General features: G+C 47.2%; 1 protein-coding gene across 7 annotated transcripts in view; it reads left to right on the top strand.

Annotated features, from left to right (window-relative positions):
- The first annotated feature begins 5934 nt into the window (after positions 1-5934).
- PROX1 (prospero homeobox 1) overlaps positions 5935-26008 on the top strand; it is a 57507-nt gene continuing 37433 nt past the window's right edge. The window contains exons 1-4 of one of the 7 annotated variants that reach the window (XM_045982513.1): positions 5935-5954; positions 11140-11245; positions 16819-16862; positions 18902-20693. In XM_045982513.1, the coding sequence (XP_045838469.1) occupies positions 18969-20693 (1725 nt within the window). In that variant the 5' untranslated portion in view covers positions 5935-5954; positions 11140-11245; positions 16819-16862; positions 18902-18968. Of the gene's footprint in view, positions 5955-7908; positions 8052-10508; positions 11008-11139; positions 11246-11671; positions 11833-16818; positions 16863-18901; positions 20694-26008 lie in introns of those variants that run through there. The other 6 variants (XM_045982514.1, XM_045982512.1, XM_045982510.1 and 3 more) reach the window with 6 other exon arrangements.

Raw genomic sequence — 26008 nt, 5'->3', positions numbered from 1 at the left:
CTTGGGAGTCTTGGAAAGGACTGGAAACGAGAGGGCCTGGGTCTAAGTCCAGGGACAAAAGCCCCGAGAACGGCTGCCTTTTATTTTATTATTATTATTTATTTTTCTCTTTTTTGCAAGACTTTGCTTATTGGGGCAGGTTTCCCCATGAAGCCTCTGGAAGAAAAGCAAGGCCTTTTTGTCTCTAAAACGCTGGGATGCTCGGGTCCTGGATGAGGATCAGCCTCCCCAGCCTGCAAGGCGGCCTGTCCTCTCTGCTGAAGGCCTCTTGGCAAAGCCCGGGGATCAGCCCAGGCAGCCCGGGCCCAGCTGCCCCAGATAAGAGGTGGCCCGTGTTAATGCACAGACTTCCTCTGCACCTCAGCAGGGCCTTCCTTTTCCAAACAGTCTCCCTTTAATGTTGGCGAATGTTGTTTTTCCATTGACTCAACATCTCGCCTCTGGTGGTAAGCCAGTGGGGAAAGTTGGAGCGGGGGAGGGAGGAGGAAGGTGGGAGAGAGCCATGGCAAAGCAAGAGAGAGAGGGCCGGTCAGCCACATTTCCAAACATGCTAAACACCTGCTTTGGAAAGGCACTGACGGAGCCTAAAATTCTTGCTTCCTTTCCATTGAGATCAGCCTTTTGTTCTCCATCTGGGATGGGCCCTGGACACCCTCCTCCCCATGACATTGCCCCCTGGAGCAGCAGTGACTTCGATGTGGAAACCACGGTGAAGGATTCACAACTTTGCTCTATGAATCCTACAGTCTTATCTGTTCGATTCAATCTCTCGAATTAAGAGAGTTATTGGGGTGTGTTGAAAAGGGAAAAGAAATCCTAAGAAAGGGACAAAAGAGCAGATGGAGAAAGCGAGCAGGTGAGGGAAGAAAGTTAGAAAAGAGCAGAGAAAGGGAAAGTGAGGGAAAGAAAAAAAAATCAGAAGCCTGGAAATGAAAGGCAAACGGGAGAAGATAAAAGGTTAACAAGAAAAGAACTAAAGGAGAAAGTGGAGAGGGGGAGGACGGTTGAAAAATAAAATCTTCGAAATGAGCGTGTTTCCCCAGAAGCCTGCGTTTTCCACCCACAGGACTGACCTACCCTGGATTGGGGATGGAGGGCAGTCCCCTCAGGGGTTTCTCTGGGTCCCTGGAGGTCAAAGGGCACCTTCAAAACCAAATCTTGATTAGAGCAAGCTAAATGTTTTGACTTGAAGGAGACACGAAGGATTAAAAAGCAAAATAGAGCAGCGTGGGTAAGAAAGAAACAGGAAAAGAAAGAAAATTTAAAAAAAAACACTTCACGGGAGACACAAAGGGAATGATAGAAAACACTTCTGAATCAGCTAGTCATCTACTAACAAGCTGCAAAGATTTCCAATGACAAGTTGTCACATTAGTTTAGTGAAACTGAAGCAGTACTTATCCCTTTTCCTGTGCTTAATCTCTCCCTGTGTGCCACAAAAACATGCTACCACGTTTAATAGGATTAGTTTCGTTCACTTTCTCCCCCCCCACCCCTTTTATTTTTTACAATTCTATTTTCAGCAATACAGGGATCCTTGAATTCATCGACTTCCTGCAGAGCAAGGCAAAACCTGGCATGCATGGTTTTTACCCTTTTAAAGACTCTATTTGAATCTGAAGAATGTCATTTGACTATTTTGTACCTTTTCTCCCCCAATGAATTACTTGCTCCTCATGGAAATCTCCATAGCTTAGAGGGTGGGGGAGGGGGCGTTGGTGGTAAAAGGGTCGAGATGTGGAACTGGGGCTAGAAAAAGCTGACAAAGCCCAGTCTTGCCGAGGTTATGTGCCCTGGGAGAAACTGTTCCAGCTCTGACCGCAGGCAAACCTGGGTGCTAATTCCGACTGCAAATTGCCGGTTTTGTGGCCTTGAGCAAGTGGTGAAACCTTCCCCAGCCTCAGTCTATTCATCCATACAGTGGGGATAATTGTTAGCAGGGCCCGTTGAGACAACTACACTTACTATACTTTGTTTCTTCCCTCCTAAGTTTCACTTTTTCTTACTGTATTATGTTCCTGAAATCAGTGTGTCTTACAATCCACAGTACATTTCAGGTCATCACGTTTTGTTTTTTCTCTCAAAGGTGTCTCACCATCAACGGGATTTTAGAAGTTAAAAAATGGCAGCATGGTGTAGAGCCTCTGGCCCAGTTATAACACTGGAAGTGCTCTAGAAATTCCGAATTATCCATCATTGCTTATTACGACGTCTATTTGCCTCTTTCTGAATTCTCACTCAAACACCATGGAGTACAGAGAAGAGGAGGCGTGGACACTTTTGCCCCTCATCCAGAATCTTCTAGACTCATGCTCCTAAGTTTCAGAAACTGAACTAATTCAAACATAGAACTATCCAACTCCATGTTGACTAACACCCCAAACCCCAAACTCTGCTCCCTCAAAGGGGTCACCAGCTGCCGTTCTTAGCACAGCGCTGTGAACACCAGCTGTCTGTTGAATTGAGTTATTCCATTTTCTTGGAGTCCACTCTGGGTTATGCCCTCTGCGTGCTCCCCCAGGCACTACCACCAGATCAGCACGGAGGAGATGCAGGGGTGAGAGTGCTTTATCTGTGAGGGCAAAGGAGAAGGCCCAGGGGAACCTGGAGCAGGGGGAGCAACACTAGGCCTCCGGCAGGAATGGAGGCCTGAGAAGGGAGGCCCTGCTGGGGGCAAAGAGCTGTGCCTACAGAGGGAAAAGGGAGCAGAGTAGCAGAGTGCCCCGCACTGTGCACCTGCCAGCTCCCACACCCCCAGGGGGAGGCCCCTGGGTGCTGCACCCGGCCTGACTCAGCCTTGAAGCAGGGTCCCAGGGCTTCCCTGTCAAGCCAGCCAGGGGGTTCCTAAGTCTCAACGGACTAGCGAGGGCCCGAGGAAGCCTAGTCACTGTACCTTTCATCCTCCCTTGAGCAAAGGTCACACTTGGCCTCCAGACCTTTTCCGATGCCTCCCCTTCGGCCCTCCAGACACACTTCCATGCACCACTCAGGCCTCAGTGAGCCGCCTTGCAGGGGAACTGGTGCTCCTTGCCTCTTTCCAGTCACAGGCACACCTCCCCCCCCCCCCCCCACCGGCTGCTCTCTCCCCTTAACTCCGCTCTCTTGAACCCCAGGACCTCTCCAACTTGGGCTCTGCAGTGCATACACCTACTTTCTCTCCTCAACCCCGACCACTCCCTCCCACCCTCACTTTCCCCCCATCCACCCCTCCAAACCCTGACCATCACCCCACACTATACCCCCTCAGCCTCTGCCCCTTGCCCCCTCCTCCCCCCACCTCTCCACCAGGATCTCAAGTACAGGCCAAAGGGCTCCTTCTACCCAGGGAGGAAGAAGTCAGTGTCACCTGTCTCCCTGCAGCTTGGCCCCCGATGGGTGTTTCTCTGTGGTTGTCTCGAGGTTCTTTGTTTTGTCCCCTAGAGTCACAGCCATTTCCCTGAGGTCCAGAGAGCACGGATCTTCCACATTTGCCCAGAGACATCCACAGACCCTAGGGAGACAGGCAGCTAGGGTGATGTTTGAACTCCCTGTCACTCAGAGAGTGCCTCCTCCCAACCCCTGGGGTCATTCACTAGGGACTGGGCCCATAGATGCCCCAAGATGGCCATCTGTCCCTTGTCCTGGCCCAGGAAAGACCCTGATTACTTATCTCAAGCTTTTGGAGGCTACCAGCAAAGACCTTTTGAGGGATGTATAATTAGCTACTCACAGCCATCTCCAGTTCTAAAACTGTCACCCTTCTTGATGTTTCTCTGCTCATTCAGCCCATTCCCCTTCTCTGGCTTTCTTCCTCTCACACTACTGCAGAAACACAGCCGGGGCTGACATCTTCCCGCCTATCTTTCTTTGCCTTCTTGCAGCAATCTTTGGCTGGGCCCCCTCGTAAGGATGTTGGGGTGTGCTTGTGTTCATTTGTTTGAAAATAATTTCAGGAAGGGTTGTAGTTTACCTTACACAGATTTGGGGAATTGTTCATCAGACATGTAAAAACATACCATAGATGATACACATTTGTCTTTTTTTACCTAGGATTGTGGACCTTTTTTTCCCTTCTTGTTGTTCCCTTCTTGAATAGAACTTTTTGTCTTGTGGTTTCATTGGTCTGATGGGCAGCTTCCGTAGGAAACTTCTGCCATCTATAAAGCAGGGAAGGTGAGAGGAGCAGACTTCAGATCACTGAATGATTCCTGTCTGCCAGGATGGGCAGCTCTAAGTCCAAGAGCAGAGAGCCTAGCTTCCAAACATGCACTAATTCTACTGTTTATGCCCATATGAGAGGTGCATGCACAGAAATGGCTCAAAGTTGCAGCTAAGCATATGTTAAAATGTGCCTACGTATACCTATCAAATGACCCTCCAATTAGCTTCATCAAAATATTTGGGGGGGGGGGTTCTGTATAAAAGGAGAATAGATCAGTGAGATCAGTGCGCATGTGCAGAGCACACACTTGTAGAGAAAATGGGTTCCCTTAGCACCAGTCATATGCTGAACAATTTTACTCTCTATAACTCTGTAAGCTGGATATTATCCCCACTTAACAGATGAAAAGAACTGAGGCTCAGATAGATTAAGTAACACACCTAAGGTTGCAGAATCAGTAACTGAGCAGTAATTGGAAACACAGCATGACCCCCCAGATGTCCAGGTCCTCCCACTGATTGCCTAGCTGGGATGGGCCCAGAAATCTTTGTTTTTTGAAAAGCTCCCTTGGTGATTCTTGATTACTTTCCACTTTTGGGAACCGCTGCTCCACATCAAACCAACCCGCTATCCCTGTCACAGGTCTTGCCTCTGAGCAGCCATCTCCACGTTGGATAAAACATTTAAAACATATTTAAATAGCAATTTTGAAAAACTCTGCAGCATATGGATTTTCCTTTTGATCTTAAAATGATGACAAACAGACACTTAGATACTTCATAAAAGAAATATCACCAGAAAAATTAGAGAAATCTGGCTTTCAACTTTGTCTTGCTCTAATTTAAACAAAATGCAACTTTCCAGAGTTACTCTCTCTCTCCCCCCAAATAAATCCAAACTGGGATCTTCCTTCTCTGTGCCTGGCCTACACCTATTTATCTCTACCCACTCCTGCATAGAGGCCAGTAAGATGGACAGGAAGGATAACTTAAATCCTATCACCCCAAATCCCCAAAACCCACCCCAAATCGAGCACCTCCTGGGAATTCACACCCTGGAGTCAAAGACCAAAGAAAAAGCTGGAGTAAGGCCAAATGTCCTTAGATTAATTGACCAAAGAAAGGGAGTGGACAGGAGGGGAGGTTTCCATCCCTTCGAAAGCCCCCATCCCTCCTTGGGTCCCCAGAGAGGCCCCCCCAGGCCCAGGTGGAGCGCGTCCCCGGATGCGGGCGCGCCGCCACCGGATCGGCCCCCACAGCAACAGGCGGGCGCGGGCGGGGCAGGGGTTGGGCCGCGGGGCCGCTCCGGCCCGGCTGCGTCCGACGGTCCGTGCCCCGCGCGGCACGGGGAGCAGGTGGCTGCCCTCTGCGCCCGGCGTGCGCCCAGCGCGGGCCAGCCGAGCAGGGCTCCGGCCCCGCGGCGGCCCGGGAGGAGGCGAGGGCCGCGGGGCCCCGGCGGGGCGAGCTGGACCCCCGAGGGCTGGAGCCGGCCGGAGGGGCGTGCCCTCTGCTCGGAGCGCCCGGCCGCCGCAGCAGCATCTCGCGCTCGCGGACTCGGGGCAGAGAGGCCGCGACACCTCGCGCGGGGCCGCGGCGAGGAAGGAAGGGCCGGGAGGGAAGAGGAGACCGGGAGGAAGCCGCCGGCCGGGCAGCCCCGCTCCCGCCGGGGCCCTGGAGAGGCGACTCCCAGGCTTCCCTCCCAACCCGAAACTTTTCCAACCCACGCAGGCGTATTCCTCACGGGCTTCGGCGGCCGGAGGCGCCGTCAGGGAGAGGCTCGGCACACACACACGTCCCCCGACACGCGGGCGGAGGTACACAAGGCACACCGGGAGGGACCGGGCCGCGGGGGAGGCGGCGGGGGCCGCGAAGGCAGCGGGCGGCCGCACAGCCTGAAGGGACTCCCCGCGCGCGACCGGCGGCGCCTGAAACCCTGCGGAAGCTCGGGAGTGTCGCGGTGCCCGGCGGCTCCGCGTAACTTTGCCCACTGCGCCCCCGCGTGCAGAGGCGTCCCCTCGCACTCACACCCTCACCCCACCCCGCTCCCCCTCGGCTGCGGCCCCGAGCCTGCCTTTGTATTTCAGGGACTGGGAAAGACCTGCTAATCTGAGCCAAAGAAGGAGGGATGTAAATTGCGAACATTCCACTCCCTGGTCCCCCCAGATCCCGAGGGACAGCGTCCGGGTCTCCCCGAAAGCGTTCCCTCCGCTTCCCTCTGCCCTTGGGTCTCCAGCTTCTTTACTGCTGTGGACTGAAGAAGGTAAAGCACAACCCGATAGGTGAGAATAGTTTTTCTGAAAGCACGACCTCCCCAAACCCTGGCCCCCAAAGAGCCGGGAGGGGTTGGGGAAAGGCACGTTAATTCGGGGGAGGGGGGCAACAGCACCCCTCGGGAGGCGCGCGCGCGGCCTGGAGGACGCCTTGCCGGGCTCGGCGCGGCCGGGCGGAGTGGCTGGATTATGTAAGTAACAGCCCTCCATGTGCTCACCACCATCTGTTAATATCTTGATATTGGAAAGTTCGGTGCCTGAGGCAAAGCCAGGGTTGGCGGCGCAGAGCTCCAAGCCTACTCTTTACTACTCCCGGGCTGGGAATGTACCTCCCTTCGATTGTTTTCGCCCACTTCCCCAAAATCAAGTTAGTAGTGTGCGCCTTCCCTCACTGACAACCAGCCCCACAGGTGTGTGTGTGTACGAAGGGTGCTTTTCTTGGAGGTCACGTGATTGTAATGAATCCTTTCGATGAATTTATATATTTTTTTTACAATTCTAGTTTCCTTTAGGCATTGTGGTGGACCCCTATTTGGAATGGAAGCTTTATTACTTAAAAAAAAATTTACTTTTTCCGCCAGCATTCCGGCCCCCTAATTCTTATAAGGGTTATATTTCAACTTCTTTGGAGCCCTTGGCCTCTGTTTACTTTGAAAGCTGTTGGTTAAACAAACATCACTGGGGAGGCTTCTAAGCAGTGGGGTTCCCAAGACAGAAACGCCGCACCTGCTACTTGCTACTGATCTTGTGGCATTTCTAACCCCCCCCCCCCCCCCATTCAGAAGAGATCCAGGTTGGGCTTGGCTCACACTGGGCACAGGAGATAGAGGGGGGTGGGGGATGAGAGAATGGCGGTCAGTCCACAGCCGGAAGCAGGCCGGCCTGCACCCTGGACTTGGTTTTTCTTTCTTTTTCTTCTCCTCTTCAGGGTGGTGGTGGTGGTGGTGGAGAGTGGATGGTTGTGTGTGTGTGTGTGTGTGTGTGTGTGTGTGTGTGTGTGTCCAGGTAGGGATCTTCTTTCTTCTTTCTCCTGAAATGCACGCTCACGTTGGCCTCTGTGCCAGATCCAGTTGAAATTCCCAGAATTGATTTGTTTAGGATCTGATGACCGTCCTTTGTAAGGTTTTAAATTTATGTGCCATCTTCCCTCCTTCCTTCGTCTAAGGGCTTTAAGAAAGAGCTGTGGAGAGGGGCCGAAATACACCGAAGAAACGTCAAAGCAAAGTGTGTTTAACCCAGAACCAGATGCATTAAGTGGTAACTGCAAGAGTTTGACTAAGAATTCAGGGCAGATCCTCTTCCCATAAATAAGTAAATGCAGTCTGCATGGATGAGATTTGTTGGGAGACCGGTCAGAACTTGTGTTAACTTTTAAGTTATTGGGGTTGTGTGGCCAATGGGCGGAGGAAGGGGTTGACCCTAGGCTTGGCCCCTGGTTGCAGAGATGGAGCCAATATCTAGGCGACTTCTCGGCTCCGACCAGACCGATCGCTTCTCCCCTATCAGAAAACAAACCGGGAGTCGCCGGAGATAGGGCGCTCGGGCCTCACGCCTCGCTCTTGGGCGGCCCAAGACCTGGGAGAGCGCCGCAGCTTGGGCAAGAGAGGCTGCCAGGAGCCCGGTCTGTACGTCGCCCCGACGGTAGGGGACAGGACAGGGCTCCGCGTACGTAGCTCACCGAGCTGGGCTGCGGACCGAGCTCGCTTGCCCAGCGTCGCGCGCGCTTCTATTTCAACCAGTCGCTCCTGCGCCCTAATGCGGGCTGCGAACTGCCGCGGCAGAGCGCTGCGAGCTGCGAGCCTCCGCTGCGTTGGCGGGCGGAGGGGGGGGGTAGCTTCCTTGTCTGCCAAGCGGGTTACCCCTACTTCCATTCAGGCCTGCCTTCCCCCGGGAGTGACAGAAGGGTTCCTGGGGTTCGCAGGGAACTTTTCCTGCCGCCAGTTCCGGGGCATAGAGTGTGCAAAACGTGCATTCGAGCGCTAGGTGCAATTGACATAACTTGTGGGCTAAAGTTCAAGCCATTTCCTTCCAGATTCTTAATCTTTTCTGTCCCTGGGCTCCGTTTCTCGCCCCCACCCCCGCTCCTCCTTCCCTGCCCTCCTTCCTTTTAAATGTCAAACTGAGCAGACTGCTTTAAGGTGTGGAGGGCATATATCTTTGACTTCTACCAGTTTATTTGTGGGCTGGCGCTAACATATGTACAAACTGGGATACTTAAAGAAAATAATAGGACGGAAAATAAGAAAGGAAGTAGCCTTGATCCATTCACAGAACGCACATTTCCTCGCTCAATACACCCGCTTACCTCGAAAGGACCCAACCAATAGAAGCATTATTCCATCCTGTATCTAATGGGCACGTTGATAGATTATTTCTGTTCCCAGCCTAAATTGTCACATCCCGGTTACAACACTTGATACAATAGCCGATCATTGGAAGTGTGAGTGTTGTGTTTGTGTGCGTCTGTGTGGTTTCCCTAATGGTGTGGAGGGAGTGTCTGGGGGTGGCGGAAGGGGAGGAATGAAGGCTGGGGATGCTCAAGCAAGTCTCTTTTCTGATCCCTGACACCTACCCTGGCCAGCTTGATTTTTTCCCCTTCTTTTCAATGTTTGAATCCCGTGCCAAAAGTTTCCTACGGGGTATAGTCTCAGGCATGTTATCATCTCTATTCTTATTCAAAGAGAAGACTTCTTCAGTCTGATGAATTTGAGGCTGAATCTGTAAATGTCCTAGGAAAGAGGGGTGTGTGTGTGTGTGTGTGTGTGTGTGTGTGTGTGTGTTGCAGAAGATGGTGGTAGTTGTTCGCCAGTGTACTTTTAACATAGCTCATAAACAAAGTCCCAAAGTCATTCAACCTTTGATCTGCCTGAATTCGAGGAACATACGAAAAGTACTTGCCCCCATCCTACCTAAAAACTGAATGTGTAATCGACTAGGTATGAATGTTTCTGCTTCGCAGCCCTTGTAAGTCCTGGCTTTTATAGGATCTTTAGGACATAAACACGGTTGCTTTATTAAAAGCCCTTTACTGTGCCCGGTGAAAGACAGGTTCTGGCTGCGGCTGGAAATGCCCTTTAGCATTTGTAAGTTGCAAACCCCCAAGGAGCTCTTTAAGAGCCACATTATCTAAAGAAATCTTGCCAGTTATTTTTCATCCAAGAAATGTCAAACCAAAGTGAATTTTCTATAGCTTTATGTTGAAGCCCGAAATTTAAGCGTTTGAAATTTCTTAACTAATAAACTTCAAAGTTTGTTACCCAGGCGTCAAAACTGTGTACTCCTATATGAAACCTCTCTCTTTGGTCATTCTGGGGTGAGTGAGTTAGTGCTGGGTAATTGCGAGGTAATGTTTGCAAGATCCACCCCCCCTCAAAAAAAAAATAAAAAAGGCTGCTGTTTCTACAACCCAAATAACCAAGGGCAAATACTCCTATTCCTAATAATTTTGACGGGAGATGAACTGGAAGTCAGCCAAAACTGATCGGCTACCAGATGCAGCGGAGCCCAAGTGAAACCTCTGGCACCCATGATTTTAATCCCAAACCTACCTGTATTTTATTGTCCACCTCGCCTTTAAAAGGAAGCAAGGGTGACATGTATTCTTGATACTATCTATGATCATGGAAAAGGTGGAACGATTTGAGCTACCCCGCTCCCTCCTCCTAGACCACCCCACCCCTGAAGCCCCACTTTTCCTCCAGTATACTTTTCCGTGCCTTCCTCCACCCAAGTCCGCTCCACGCTCGGCCCCTCGGGGAACTGGATCAGCCGTATCTGGGGAAGGAAGGGGGGTGGGGGTGGGGGGAAGGACCTGCGTCCTGGACGAGCTAGTGTGAGCCGAGCGCCGCTCGCGCCGTCGCCCGCTTTGCACAGTGCCCGCAGATGGCTCGCTCCGGCCCCGGCGCGGCGATCCCGTCGCCCCGAAGCGGTGGCAGGGCGGGGGCGGGGGTGGGGGCCGGGGATGGAGGCGGGGGGAGGGGGAGCGCGGGGCCCCTCTCCCCTCCTCTCTTCCCAGCCCCTCACCCCCACCCCTTTTATATATTTTTTTTTTCCTCCCAAGTTCTCTTGCCTCGCTATCCCCCCTTGAATCCGAAGGCGCCTCGCGATTGGGTGCTGGGGCCGGGTACGTCAGTCAGACTGTGACGTGCAGTCTTCCTGTTTCCTTCAGCTGTGTCTTAAAGTAAATCTTGTTGTGGAGCGGAGCCCTCAGCTGAGGGAGCGCTCTGAAATCATACACCATCTGCAGCCGGGGAAGCGCCGCGGCGCAAAAGAGCTCTCGCCCGGCCGCCCGCTCCCGCTCCGCTCGGCCCTCTCCGCCGCTCCTCTCGCCTCCGCTCCTTTCTCTCCGCTCCTCCCTGCTCTCCCCTGCCTCCTCTTCTTCCCTCTCTTCTCTCCTCTCCTCTCCTGCCCCCTCCCACCCTTCCCTCCGTCCCCTCTCCGTCGCCCGCTCGCCCCGCGCGCCCGCTCGCGCACACTCACCGGCCCGGGTCCAATTATCACATTCATCCCCCGCGAGACACCGCCGCGTGTGTGCGCGCGCGTGTGCTCCTCTCCCTGCCGGCGAAGCCGCGCTCGGTCCCCCTGCCCTCTGCACCGCGTAAGTATCCGCTCCCGCTCGCCAGTCCCCTCCCCTTTTCCAGAATCACTTGTCCTGGCTTGTTCTTGAATGAGAAGAAAAGAAAAGAGACTCCCATTACTCATACCCGTGTAAACATTTTTTTTTTTCCAGGAGAAAATGGTGTTATTTAAATGAATCGTCATAAAATAGGCTCTAAACAGTTTCTAAGCAGGAGCCTCGGTGGAACTCAGCGCTCCGCTCCTCCCAGTTCCTAAGAGTAAGTGATCCGCTTGGCTTTTATTTCTTTCTCTTTCCTGCTGGTGGCTGGGGTGGTGGTGGCGGTGGGGGGGGGGCGGCTGATACGGCTGGACTTGTCGCTGATCTTGTCACCTTTTGTGTACTGTTTCTGGGCTGTGAGGAGGCGTTCGCTTCCTTTCCTTCTTTCTCCTGCCCTGCCTCCTCGGGAGAGAGGACCGCGAGGGGGACCGGGTCGCTTTTTGTTCGCCCGGATCCCCGCTTTCCGCCCAGCCTCATCCTCCCCGTCTCCCCCGGCTAAAACTCCGGTGCTGGTCCCCTCGTCCTTTCTCTTTGTCTTGTTTATTATAGCTGCCTTTCTTCCAGGCTCTTCCAATTTGCTTGTCATTTGCATACCTTTCACTTCTCCTTTTTAACCCCAGCAGAGGGCTGGGGAGTAGGGAGGAGGGGAGAGGGAGAAGGAGGGCGCTCTGCGACTTTGCTCGCAAAACGCTGTCGAAGCCGAAATGTTGAAATCGGGTTGGAGCGGTGGAGAGATGGTCCCGGGAAACCCGCGCGGCGCCCCTCTCCCGAGCTCCGAGAAGCCAGCGCTAGGTCAAGTTGAGTTGGGTAAGGCGGCGCGGGAGCCCCGGGAGGTGGGGTGGTGCAGGGATGGGGGGGGCGAGCGCCGCGGGGGGCCCGAGCGGTCCCGGTGCGGGTGGGGGTAGGGGATGTTCTCCCGCTGCGGATGCGCGAGGCGAGGACTCTCCGTGCTCGCTGGCAGTCTGCGCTGTCGGGCTGCTCGGATCTGGTCTTGTCTAGGTGGTACCTGCGGTTCTGCCCCAGTTCGGAGGACTGGGCGGGGAGGAGAACAGAGGTGAGGGGGATTGCTACTGGGAAGAATGGCGAGGAGGGCGGGAAGAGCCGCTATCTTGGGCGAGGGGGTGGGGGGGGGGGGTTGGCAGGGAGACATCACCAAAGTCCAGTTTAGCAAGTTGTCGGTTCTTCTGGCGGGCTGGCCACTTACTCCTGCTGAAACTGAATGCTGGTGAGAAATGTGCATTGGAGTTCGGGTGCGGGGCGTGGAATGGCTGAAGGGAGTCGCTTTCCAGCGAGACTCACCCTTCTCCCGCCACTTCTCAGCTCTTTTCGGAAGTTGAGAACCCTCCAGGCTGGCAGAGCAGGAGGAGGAGGAGGGGTTGGGCGACCGTCTTAAATAGCCCAAGGAGGCAGGTTGGAGTGTGAAGCTGCTGTTCTTGGCAATCCAGAACCCTACTCCGCCTGGGGGAAGGCTGGGAACTCACCTGCTTGTTTTTATTTTTCCAAGAAGGTCTGTGTTGTCTCCTTGAGCTTATAAAAACAGTGCAAGCACAGGGTGGCCTTCTCTCAAAGTCAAGGCTGTGAGTGTCTTGTTCTCTCTCCCTCTTCCCCCCTGCACCCCCCTCCCTCAACCCCTCCCTCCCACCCTCCTTCCCTCCCACCTATAACCTCCCTTACAAAAAATAATTTCCTTTCCTAAACTAGGTAGGCAGAGGTCTATTAGTAGAGTGCTGGGCATGGGCAGGGCCTGACAGGTGTGTTGTGTCAAGAAAGACAGGTGCAAATTTCCTCTGTGTCTGTGTGTGTCTGTGCGGTTCCAGACCACAATGTGTGCTCCAGGCTTCCCGAGGTTTATGAATTTATGGGCGCCCCGGTTTAATAGGATTGTCCGGGCTAATGGGAACCAGGCTGTTAACGTTTTGAGCCCTGCCGTGGGAGTTCTTTGCTTGGGAGGGTGGGGGGGGGGCGAGTTGGTTTGTGTTTGTTTATTTTTCTTAAGGATGTTGGCAGGCTGCAGCTGAGGCTGTGTCTCAGACTTCTGTCTGCCAGGCGGCTGAAAGCACCCCCACCTCAGGCAGCAGGTGGACGGAGATTGACTTTCTTTTTGCTCCCCTCTTTGGTTTACGCCTATCTCTCAGGTCTGCGGTGCCAAAGGGGGGTGGGGGAGAGCTGTCTTTGTGTGCGTGTGTGTTTTGGGCAGCCATGGGTGGTGTGTGTAACTGCCAGGATACCAAAAGTCACTTGAAAGTGTTACTGTTGTTAAAGCTTATCTTTTTAGCGTGCTTTCTCCCTGCCCAGAAAGAATAGGTACGAGCACAAAGTCTTTCAAGTCCGATGTTAAATACTCTCATAAAGTAGAATGAGCCTGTCATTGTACCAGACATGTGCCAGATGTCCTAGTTATTACTTGGATGGAGAAGGAAAATCTCAAGTACGTGAGAGGTAACTGTTCGTTTCTATTGGATGCAAGATGCAGGCAGTCAGCTCTCTGAAGAGTTTCTTGCAAGAACTTCTGAGGATTTTCGGAATGGAATGGGCTGTGTGTGATGAGCAGGGAAGAGTGGAGCGTTCAGGTTAACCTGTCCATATGCTACAACGTGGACCTGTTTATGTAATGGTAAAATAGGGGAAGGTAAGGCCTGAGGCTTGATGTTGCAGGAAGATACTGAGAATTCAATGTAAGCACTATGGCTGGATGATTCAAACTTGACGCTTAAAAGTTTTTCTTGAAGCAGGCTACTTCTTGTGTGCCATAGAAATAGATTACAGGGCGAATGGCTTTCTCGGTTGGTTTTGCTGTCTCGGTGGTGATCGTTGTTTCACGAAAATGCGATAGCCTGTGTATTTGTGCTTTGGCCTTAACACATTCAAGTCCCTCCCCCAATACTCTCCTCGGATTCTTTGGAAGTTCTTTCATGTCATCTATGGATATGTCCCTTCGCTTTATTTTTAATGGGGATTATCTGCGCTGGATACTTACTGATACTTTTTATGTGTCCATTATGCAGAATTCTGTTTAGTTTAATCACCACCTTGTGGGAAAAAAAAAGTCATGCATACGTAACATGCATCTTTGTTCTCACTTTATTCATTTCCTAGCATGGTTCCTCTGTAAGGAGCACTTGCAGTCTTAAAACATAAGCTAGCTGCTAGGGTTGCTCTTTATTTGTTCAAAGTGCAAATAGGCCTTTTTCATGAATTTCTTATATTATTTAAAGGATTGTCTTGTATTTTCTAATATAAGGAATTTTTAGGTTTAGGATTAACAAAGAAATTATAAAATGTTAGTGGTTTTATGATATGAAGATGGATTGTGTGTGACATGTTATTATAATTGGATTCTAATTAAGTACCTGTATAAACTGGAAAGGACATATATGTGAGGAATTTCTCAAACCTTACTGCCCGGTGTACTCTAATGCTTCAAAGGACATTTAGAGTGTTTCAGTGTTCCACGAAAAGGAAAAAAGTGTAAGTGTTTTGCCTTGAGATCATTTATTTAGTAATTTGGTGAATTACTGCTTTTTAAATACGTACAAGTAAATATTTTTGGCATGTCTCAGAAAATACTCTGTGCTCATTGTGCAGGTGGGAAATGTGTGGAATTTTTGATAGGATGGAGGAATTTTCAGTGAAATGGTTGTGATTTGAGAACTTTCTTGTGATCGGAAAATTTGAAGCCTAATATAAGATTTGACAATACAATCTTAGTTAATTGAAGTATTAATTTGTGTCAAGTGGGTTCTTCAGACTAAACCTAAAACGCTTTCTTAACCTTACAATAAGCAGAAACATCTCCGAAGGGCAAGTTGCTAATTAGCAGAAATGAACTCTTGAATACAGTGAGGAGGGCAGCTTAGTGATTTGGTGGGGTTGGAGGAGAGTCCCTCCATCTAACCATCTGACCTTTTTTTCTCCCCTTGAATGACTGATTTTTAGGTGGATTTATAATGTTCTTTGTTAGTGATATTCCACTTGAAATTTCATAACCAGGTTGGCCCAAGTAGGTTAGAGGCCCATTCAAAGGCGGTTTTCCGTAAGAAATAAAGTGTAGGCTTGAGAAATTTCTTCAAATAATTTCATCAACAAAGACAGATAATCTAAGTGATCCAAACAGGAAACCATGCCAACCTTACACTCCCCCTGTCTCATAAAAGATTTGTCTGAACTGTTTGGATAATTACCATAATGAACACTTCTTTGTCTAGAATCTGGACTCCAGATAGATAGATACAGTCAAAGTTGTGCTCCCCTCCCCCAAATAACTTCTTTATTAAAGTAGAGCACTTAACCACTTTCTCCTTCACACACTGCAGTGTTCCTTTGAAATTCTTCCCTGGAAATTCTTTTCTAACATGAAGCCACCAGGTTCCTTAGGAGTCCCCATGTTAGATCGTCTGACATTCTTCAGATAATTCAGATCTTAATGAATCTTTTGGAGCAGTTGCAATCTAACTTGATTATACCCGGATGTGTGTTCTTATCTTTTTCTGGGAGGACTCTGCTCTGTCAAGATATTCATTGTCTAAGAATTAGTAAAGCATTCGTGGACCAAATGTATGGCAAAATATTTAAAAATAGAACTATTCTGTCTAGGTTTCCATACCAATCACAGAGGAGTTTATAGGAATATAATATGTGTACCCAAACGACCATCCATTTGGGTTCAAATTCTATATCAGTAATTTTTTCTGCAGACTTGCTGATATAGATGTTCACAAGTGCTGATCAAAAGGTTTCATATTGCCTGGTTAAACTCAAAATTAATGTTAAGATTAAAATATAATAAGAGTCAATAATAATTGTAGTTGAAACCTTGTGGCTTAGTACAGATGTTGAGAAGTAAGGGAATTTCTAAACATCTTCATGGACAGGATGGTATCAGTGGTAAAATCAGTGCATAGCATTCTCTAAATTCTGAATTAGGAAATCCAGGGAAGCGCCTTTAAGAGTGTTTTTGAGTGATTTAATTTCTATTAGCGTCACGTAACAATGCATTTTCTCAAGTGGTGTATGTGTTCACATAGAGATCTCGTTTATGAATCAAGATGCTAATGAAGTATTACGTCAAGCAGTTATAATGGCTTCATCTCTATTGCCTCCTTGGGTTATGGCCCCCGTGTGTACTACTACGATACCTAAGTTTCAGGTCTTAGCTCTATGGAGAGATGTATTGACTTGTGCCTGTTAATATAATGCCTTGTCTTAGTGGAATATACAGTTTTTGCTGTTTGTGTTGTCTTACTGGTTGTATCTCAGCTGAACATTTTATAAGACCTAAAAGTGTTTAAATTCTCTTAGCCTGAAACAGATAACAGATCGTTACCTAATCTAAAAATGATGACCGGTTAAAAGAAGATTGCAAGCATCAGTTTAGTTTGGTGAATTTGAAGGAAGTAACAGGATGTTCTCTTCTTGAAAGACCCAACAAGGATGTTTAATTCACACTTAACCATCCACCAAAGATGAGAGTATCGTGTCTGTCCACCTTAGGAAGAGCACAGCCCTCTTCTTGGCTTGGGCATGAGGCAGGGATGCAGCTGTTGATACCTAGGCTGGCTGAGAGGAAGTGCAGTTGACACAGAGGTAAATGGCAGTTGGGAAAGGAAGGATGCCTGGGCATGACCTTCTGCTCATCTCTTACACCAGCCTGTCATTTCTGAGCCTCTGTTGCAGAAATGCTCTTCCCCTAGTAAGGATGGGTAGGAGGAAAATCTAGATTAAGATGAATAAAGGAAGAATAAGACTGCAGAAAGTTTGTTCAAGGTTTTGATTGGAGACTCATGTGTTTTTCAGGTGATATTAAAGAGAAAAGGATTTGCACACAAAAAGAAAAAAAGGTAAAATTTTTAAATAATGGCAATGAACTCTATTTTTGGAGAGCTGATAGACGTACAAAAAAGTCCTCCTTGCAAAGACCTACCCCCAATGTGCAAGTCTTCCTGGGCTTTGAAATAATTCATCCCTTTTCTTGTTTGTCTCGGTCTTTTTCTTTATCTCATCTGATCGTTACACCCGATTTATCAGATCGAATATGTCAGTCAAATATTTGTCATTGCATTTTTGTATTCCTGAATGCAGTTTTATTACTGATGTGTGAGGGTTCCAAATCATACTGAAACCGATTTTGAAACCTGTATTGAAGTTCTTAAGATCTGTTTCCATTCCGACTTCAGGAAATTTTATCCTGGGGCATACAAAAAGTATTTCATTTTTAAGCCTATGAAAAATATGGAGAAGCATCATATCGCCTGCCTGAGAACTCTAAAACGGTCTTTTTAAAAAAATGCTTTATCTTCATAGAGAGACCAGGAATAAGGAATGCAGGATGAAATCTTTGTTGCTTAAAAAAAAAAAATTTAAAACCCACACACTGTCATCTAAGCATTGAGCATTTTCTTGATTTTTACAGGTTATTTCATGCTGAAATTATGCCTATTTGCATGGATAGTCATTCTTTAAAACTAGCCACAGATGCCGTCCTAGGGAGCACGTAGATGTTTTTACAGGTGAACCGAAAGAGATGGGAGCTGTTCCAAACACTCTGCACGCTGCCTTTGGCAATAGACCCTGTTATTGTGAAGATGTGCTCTGTTAAGCAAACGTGAAGTTTAATATTAGATAAACCCTGTGTGAAAAAAATATTTTCATTTTCTTCATAAAATGTTAATTGTAAGCAAAAAGATATGACATCTTATATTTACACAAAATTGGGGGCTAGCCTCACTAGGTAATAAGTCACAAAATATGTCAAGTGCCTTTTATAAAATGCAAGGAAGGATATTCTCTTTTTATATGGGTCCTCAAGAAACAATGGAAGTTCATATGCAGAAAAGGTACTGCTCTTTCCTCCTGTATTTTGATCGATGCCATTTTCCCCTTTATTTATCTTTTTTTCTTTACTTTGGCATAAGAAATATAATTCATAAATGGTGTATGTTAAAGTTTCCTTAGGCATTTGGAGTATTATTTTGGCAGATTGGAACAGAGGAAAACTGATACCAAAGATTTATCTACCCTTGCCTAACTCAACTTATTGATCCACATATCGATTTCTAAAATGTGACAGTTCCTTCTTTTGCAGCGAGTCCAACTTTGTAAAAATTTAAGTCATCAAAAGGACATCACAGAAATGTATAAATATTCTCACACTTGTGTTAAAATATAGCAACAGATACCATTTTCGAATGTGATTTTACTAATAAAAATGCATATCTCTGCTAAATAAGCAGACTTGTAAAATGAGTATTTGTGCATTTATTTCAATTTTAAATTGACCATTTATATTGGAAAGATGCTGATGGGGGTGTTCTCGTTCCCTTTTTGTATATGACAAAAATATTTTAAAATTCAGCAATAAAGGGGGCGTGTTAAGTATTTGCATTTATTTTCAAGTCCTTTTCCTTTAATAGCATTAAAACCACAAAAATTTAAACTCAGAAATGGAATTTTTCATCCAAATTTCACACGGCCTCAAAATTGAACCTTATTAAGTATAGATCACTTCCATCTTCTTCTGTAATATGAATCTCAATGCCCAAAATTTAATCAATTGGTTGTCAGAGGCTGTGTTCTTATAATCTACTGTTTCTTCTGAAGATAAACAGTATCATTTTAGGCATTTGTGAAAGAGAATCATATTACTGGTGCTTAAGCAGTTTTTGCTTTTTTTTTTTTAATCTTAATCCATCTTAAACCAGTGGAGCAGAAATATTTAAAAATGTTTCATTTCAAGCAGAGTGCATAATAAATTGCAATAATTGTAATGTGCCATAAATCCCAGAGCCTATGCATTTTGCATTTGATTCAGGATTGAGGTCAGGAAATTTGGAGAAATTTAAAGAAAATGATTCATCAGTCCTTTTGTTCTGTTGGCCAGGGTCCCGGGATTCTTGAGCTGTGCCCAGCTGACGAGCTTTTGAAGATGGCACAGTAGCCGTCCAGTGATGCCTGACCATGACAGCGCAGCCCTCTTAAGCCGGCAGACCAAGAGGAGAAGAGTTGACATTGGAGTGAAAAGGACGGTAGGGACAGCATCTGCATTTTTTGCTAAGGCAAGAGCGACGTTTTTTAGTGCCATGAATCCCCAAGGTTCTGAGCAGGATGTTGAATATTCCGTGGTTCAGCACGCAGATGGGGAAAAGTCAAACGTACTCCGCAAGCTGCTGAAGAGGGCGAACTCGTATGAAGATGCCATGATGCCTTTTCCAGGAGCAACCATAATTTCCCAGCTGTTGAAAAATAACATGAACAAAAATGGTGGCACGGAGCCCAGTTTCCAAGCCAGCGGTCTCTCTAGTACAGGCTCCGAAGTACATCAGGAGGATATATGCAGCAACTCTTCAAGAGACAGCCCCCCAGAGTGTCTTTCCCCATTTGGCAGGCCTACTATGAGCCAGTTCGATATGGATCGCTTATGTGATGAGCACCTGAGAGCGAAGCGGGCCCGGGTTGAGAACATCATTCGGGGGATGAGCCATTCCCCCAGCGTGGCATTAAGGGGCAATGAAAATGAAAGAGAGATGGCCCCGCAGTCTGTGAGTCCCCGAGAAAGTTACAGAGAAAACAAACGCAAGCAGAAGCTGCCCCAGCAGCAGCAACAGAGTTTCCAGCAGCTGGTTTCAGCCCGAAAAGAACAGAAGCGAGAGGAGCGCCGACAGCTGAAGCAGCAGCTGGAGGACATGCAGAAACAGCTGCGCCAGCTGCAGGAGAAGTTCTACCAAATCTATGACAGCACCGACTCTGAAAATGATGAAGATGGGAACCTGTCTGAAGACAGCATGCGCTCGGAGATCCTGGACGCCAGGGCCCAGGACTCCGTGGGGCGGTCAGACACCGAGATGTGCGAGCTGGACCCGGGACAGTTCATCGACCGAGCCCGCGCCCTGATCAGGGAGCAGGAGCTGGCGGAGAACAAGCCGAAACGTGAAGGCAACAACAAAGAGAGAGATCACGGGCCAAACTCCTTACAACCAGAAGGCAAACATTTGGCGGAGACCTTGAAGCAGGAACTGAACACTGCTATGTCGCAAGTTGTGGACACTGTGGTCAAAGTCTTTGCAGCCAAACCCTCCCGCCAGGTTCCTCAGGTCTTCCCGCCTCTCCAGATCCCCCAGGCCAGATTCGCCGTCAACGGGGAGAACCACAATTTCCACACCGCCAACCAGCGCCTGCAGTGCTTCGGCGACGTCATCATTCCGAACCCCCTGGACACCTTTGGCAACGTGCAGATGCCCAGTTCCACAGACCAGACGGAAGCACTGCCCCTGGTGGTCCGCAAAAACTCCTCCGACCAGGCCACCACCGGCCCCCCGGCCGGCGGCCACCACCAGCCCCTGCACCAGTCGCCTCTCTCCGCCACCGCTGGCTTCACCACGTCCACCTTCCGCCACCCCTTCCCCCTTCCCCTGATGGCCTACCCATTTCAGAGTCCATTAGGTGCTCCCTCCGGCTCCTTCTCGGGAAAAGACAGAGCCTCTCCCGAATCCTTAGACTTAACTAGGGAGACCACGAGTCTGAGGACCAAGATGTCATCCCACCACCTGAGCCACCACCCTTGTTCACCAGCACACCCACCCAGCACCGCAGAAGGGCTGTCCCTGTCGCTCATCAAGTCCGAGTGCGGCGATCTTCAAGACATGTCCGAAATCTCACCATATTCGGGAAGTGCAATATCCTTTTCTTTTCCACCCCCGCGAGGAAAACCAAACCAAACCAAACCAAACCAAAAGGCTTCCCCAAAGGTCAGGTTTCCACAATCTATAGAATAACGTAGATTAGTATCTTCTGAGGAATGCAGTCTTTCCTATTATTCAGAGTCATAGGCTTTTATCCGCACACGTGCTGCACTCCTGACGGCACGAACGCTTCGCAGGAAACCTACATCTTTGCAACTTTCACAAGTTGTCAATTGCCCCAGAGAGCTGGTATTTAATATGTGCTTTTCCAGCTGTGCTTTTTCTGCTATTCTTCCTGCATTCTCTTCTTTTTCTTTTTCTTTTTTTTTTTAACTTCTTTTAGGAGTAGAGTCAGAGATGGACCCCAAAAATTTCATTATAATATTGAATGCTATCAGTTTTTTTTTTTTCCAAGGTGTTAAGTTTTATCATGGAGTCAAGAGAAAAGTCAGTTTGAGATCCCTAAGATTCCATAAGAAGAATTCTCCCTTTAAACCATCTGCAAGGCTCCTGGGCCATGTAAAGAAGAGCACGTTAATCTTATGAAGAGCACGTTACTGGTGGGAGGCTCCCGTGAGAGAAAAATGGACACGGGGGCGGGGGAGGGGGGAGTCAGAGTTTCTCTTTAATCTTTAAGAAGACGTGGTTTGTCCTTGTTGGTGTTTCTTTAAGGAAATATACAGGTACTGATTTATTCAGATGGCATTGGTCGGTCTCTCTCTCTCTCTCTCTCTCTCTCCCGTTCACCCAAGGTCTGTTCTTTGGGTCTGGTGCAGCTGCCTCTATGCATGATTAACCTCTGTTCAGCCATACACAGAAATCTTTTGTCCTAACATACACAAAGCAAATTATTTTGGAAAGCAAGAGAGCACAATTAAATATAAAACTCAGCTGTATTCGACTTAAAAATGGCTCTTTTTTATGACTCTTTTATATTTTGAACCTGACTTTTTAGGTAGAGATGCCAATTATATATTTTTTTATTAGACCTGTCCTGAACTCCAGCTATTTTTAATGGACATTTTTTTTCCCTCTGTAATTTGGTCCTTTCAGTAAATTTTTAAAACTCTTGTGGTTGTTGGTGTTTGGGGGTAGTTGAATAGTAGCATTTGGGGGCAGGTAGAGGCATGTTTCTTTTATAATCAATTGCCAGATGGACATAAAATTTAGCAATTAAGTTGGCTGTTGCTAAATTGAGGATTTTGAGCAATTGTCCTGATGACTAGAGATTGACATTTTAGTATCTAAGCCCACTCCAGACGCTGCCACGTAAGCGCAAAGTCCCAGCTATGGTGGAAATACATTTTTCTGTGTAGGAAAGGCCGTTCTTCTAACCAGCTCTTGGGAAGTAGCGAAGATGTCTGCTAAGATGAGCCACAAGTATGAGACCCACTTGGGACACTGAAACATGGTCTCTTTCCACTGTGAGGAAGAAGAGAATAATGTCACGAGAGGAAGGAAGATAAAGATGTTGAGGACTTAGATATATAAACGGAAGTTGAGTCTTGGCTTGGTTGCTAATTTAACTTCTACCTTCCAAAGACCTAAAATGTAATCTACCAGCCATGAATCAAAGCTGTGCCAAGCACCATGCCTTGCACATTATAAACAGGCAATAAACATCGGTCAAAGTGATTGCCATATAGTGTCGGCGATGAGGAAGGCCAGGCAAGAAGATGCGGGGCCTGGAATGGTTTTCTATCCTTGGGTGGAAGAGGATCTTCTGAGATACACACAAGGCTGAGGTCCAGGGCTAGACCCGATTGCTAGACCCTATCTTACTTCATTTTGAAGGCTGTGGTCATGATGGTGGGTGGTTTCTCTCCCTTCTCTCTCTCTCTCTCTCACACACACACACACAAACACATACACACACACACTCAGAGGAAAAGGACATACCCATTTTGAGGAATATTTAAAACCAGGTTTCACAGTCCCATAAGGGCACACTAAACTCTTTAACCAGTTTATGGGTTTTTTTTATTAGACTTTTTATTATAACCAGATCATTGTGCCTGTGCCTTTTTTTTTTTAATGTAAGTTGTCTTCTAGGAAAAAAATCTTTTAGATTGCTTTAAGTGTTGGCTACATTCATTGTCTCATGCTCTCTAAATCCCCTGAAGAATTTAGAGGATTTGAATAGAAAGAAGTTCCTTTTATTTCTATACATATCAAAGGCTTCAAGGAGAATATAGTTGCTTCTTCAGCTGAATAAAGTCCCTCTCCTACCAATATAAGAGGCTGTTGAACAGGGATGGTTTGGAAACACCTGTGTTCGTATGAAATGTTGCTTACAACTGGAGCTGTTTCTTTCATGGAGCTAAATCATTTTGGCCCCTTGTTGCAGTTAATGATTACATGTCCCACTTTTGGCCTTCTAGCCTCTGTTTCTTTCCCCTTGATCATGCCGTACTTTTAACCGTTCACCCCACTGATACATTCTTTCTTGGGAAGAAGATAGGCAAGCAACCCTTTCTATAATCCCCATGATCCTGAAGCCAATGAGGATCTGAGTGTTTTGGGGGATCTGAGTGTCTCCTGTCTCCATCCTTGTATGGCAACAAGTTCTTCCCTTGACTTACCCGATGGCGTGTAGGCAAAATTCTCAAGAATTTTTCTGGGAATCCTGGAGAGTGGTGTCTACTTCAGTTTTAGGTATGTAAGGCCACCTTAGAACCATCCAGTTATTCCTAGAAAAAAATTCAATAGACATGAGTAGAAATAAGGATGAAATGATAGCTCTATGATTGCCCTTATTATGTTTTTCTTTGTGGTCGTGGCTTTTCCAATAGTAATGAATAATACAATTCTTAAGGAATGATTCTTTGCCACTTCAAAGGGCATCATGTGCTTCTTTGAACAAAGTAGCCAAGATAAGAACTATTAAGAACACCAGCTTATCAGATAAATCCATTCTACGTTCAGCACATGAAGCATATGTAATCTATATAAACACACCACCTCGTTATCCTTTTCTAATCCAAAGAAGTAATGAATGTGTGCCTGTTGAACTCCATGTCCATGTCGGTGCACCTGCTCCAGGAGCGCCCGTCTCAGAGATACGTGTGTGTGTTCAGTATCTTTGCAAATGAATCTATTTAATCAAATATTAAGTTTTATTCAAATTCCCAAAGAAACAGCCAGCCAATTGTTTTTCTTCATGATGTTCCTTGTCATTCATCCTCTTTGCATCTCAAGAAAAATAGCCTTGTTTGGGCCTCAGACATTTGCATGCCCCCAGTCTAAGCGGGAGAGTAGTCTTATGAGCCTTTAAGATGCGCCAGTGGAGAAAGTGGAGAAACTGAGCCCCTTTCCAGTGACAGCCAGCATCCCCGCCTTGACTTTGGAGGAGAACGTTTAAAGCACTTCAAGGAAAATTGTTTGGTAATTTGAAACTAAAATCTAACTTGGAAAACATGGATTAAAAATGAATTTCTGATATGTGAAATAACCATAGACATTTTTAGAAGCCTTGTGGAGCCACAGTGATTCTATTAGCTTCATGAGCTACGGGGAACACATTTACACAAAAGACTGAGAGACTCTGGGTTCTTACCCCACCAAAAAAATTATTCAGTAAATTCTTTTTCTTTTTAATTTCCTTAAGTGACACATGAGTTCAGCTTCTTAACGGAGTAACAGCGTGTTCTATCGCTTTGATTCAATGAGACAGTCTAGATCCTCTCTCCCCATTTGAGGGAGAAATCCTCTTGGAGACAGCAAATCAGAGCATCAGGAGACAGCTAAAATTCTTTGGGTGTCAGAGCATTTTAGAAAATGTAAGTAAGTAGCCCCAATCCAATCCGGCTGGAAGTGCCGCTGGTGAAATCTCTAGCCACAATTCGGAGTTCAGCTGAGGGGGGGGGGAAAATCCCCTTCCTCCAGCATTCACAATGCGTTTTTGCATTTGCCTTTTTGCGCCCTTGCCCCTCCCCTGCCACAACCATGTAGGTAAGGCGATCTCCAGCTCTGTAAACAGACAACACTCAGATTCCCAGGTTGTTTGAACCCCCTCCCCCACCTGCAGGTTCAGCTGCAGTACCCACTTCTCTGATCTTTTCTATTCCTGAGCAGATGTCGTTCATTAATTTATGGATTTATCATCTTTTTTTTTTCCTTTTTCCTTTTCTTTTTTTTCTTTTTTCTTTCTTTCTTCTCTTTTTTTTTTTTTTTTTTTACACCTGGCAGCTGTCTCAAGTTTCAGTAGTTATTGTCTATTTTGCATTACACATAGAATTGAATGTCATCTGTCTTCACAAAGCTATGGCTAAGAGAATTGAGGCAAAGCCACATGAGCTGCTGGGACAGATCTTGTTTGCGTTCCATCCCCCTCGCCCCATCCCCCCCTTACCTCCTTAATATTTATTTGTGCTCATTTTCTTTCCTGGCCTTGAATGGAGCTTAGCTCGTGTTCAGTACAGCTGTATGTTTACTGAATCTATTCCATCATGAGTCATTGTGCGTGTGTAAGTATCCTGGAAACAGCTAGTGCTTTCTTGGAAGAACAGTTGCTTTTCAGCACAAGCACTTAAAAGGGAAATTAACCAATTGGTCAGTTCAGATTTATTTTGAGGAGGAAAAAAAAGGATTATCTAACTGTTGGCTTTTAAATGTTTCATTAGCTATTTTTAATAGTTTATTAGAAACATATATTTTATGGGAATTTTATCTTAATTACACGACGAGCGAGAGATAAAGATTTATTCTCTGTTCCATTTCAACTGATCAATTCTAAGTATTACCAACAGGAAACATTTTAAAGCAAAACGAACTTGAGACGCTGGAATCAGAATCATTTTTTTCATGAACTAAAAAGCCTCTAAATCCTGATCAAAATAAGACGGATAGTGGTTTGTTTTTTGTTTTTGTTTTTTTTTAATAAAAAGAGCTAAAACATCGAAGCATGATTTAAGCATATTGAAAGCGTCAGGAAGTTCTGGTAGTTCTATCTCGGAGAACCACAGCAAAACAGGGTGTTTTGCAGGAGACCACATTTTTTAACCATTCGGTACTTTCCCCACTGCTAATAATTCAGTGTGCAAGGTTTTTTCATCTGTCCCCCTGAAGAAAAGACTAGAACCCAGATCTGAGAGTGTCTGCTGAAGTTTGGAGTTGCCTAAAAACTCTTATCACAAGGCAAGGCGAGACAGCTTGCCACTATTATGTCACTTACCCGTTTGGACAGATGGTCCTGAAGTGTGCTGGGCTCCTTTAGTCTTCTCTACCGTTCTAATGGAGGTTACTGGAGGGCCTTTCAGCTCTTTCCTTGGCACAAGAAGTATGTCAGTCATAAATTATCGTCTTTGTGA

This window comes from Meles meles, chromosome 17 (genome assembly GCF_922984935.1).
Source record: "Meles meles chromosome 17, mMelMel3.1 paternal haplotype, whole genome shotgun sequence".
Classification (NCBI taxonomy): Eukaryota; Metazoa; Chordata; class Mammalia; order Carnivora; family Mustelidae; genus Meles; species Meles meles.
Note: the sequence above shows the minus strand (reverse complement) of the source record. Positions and strands in the feature narration are given on the sequence as shown.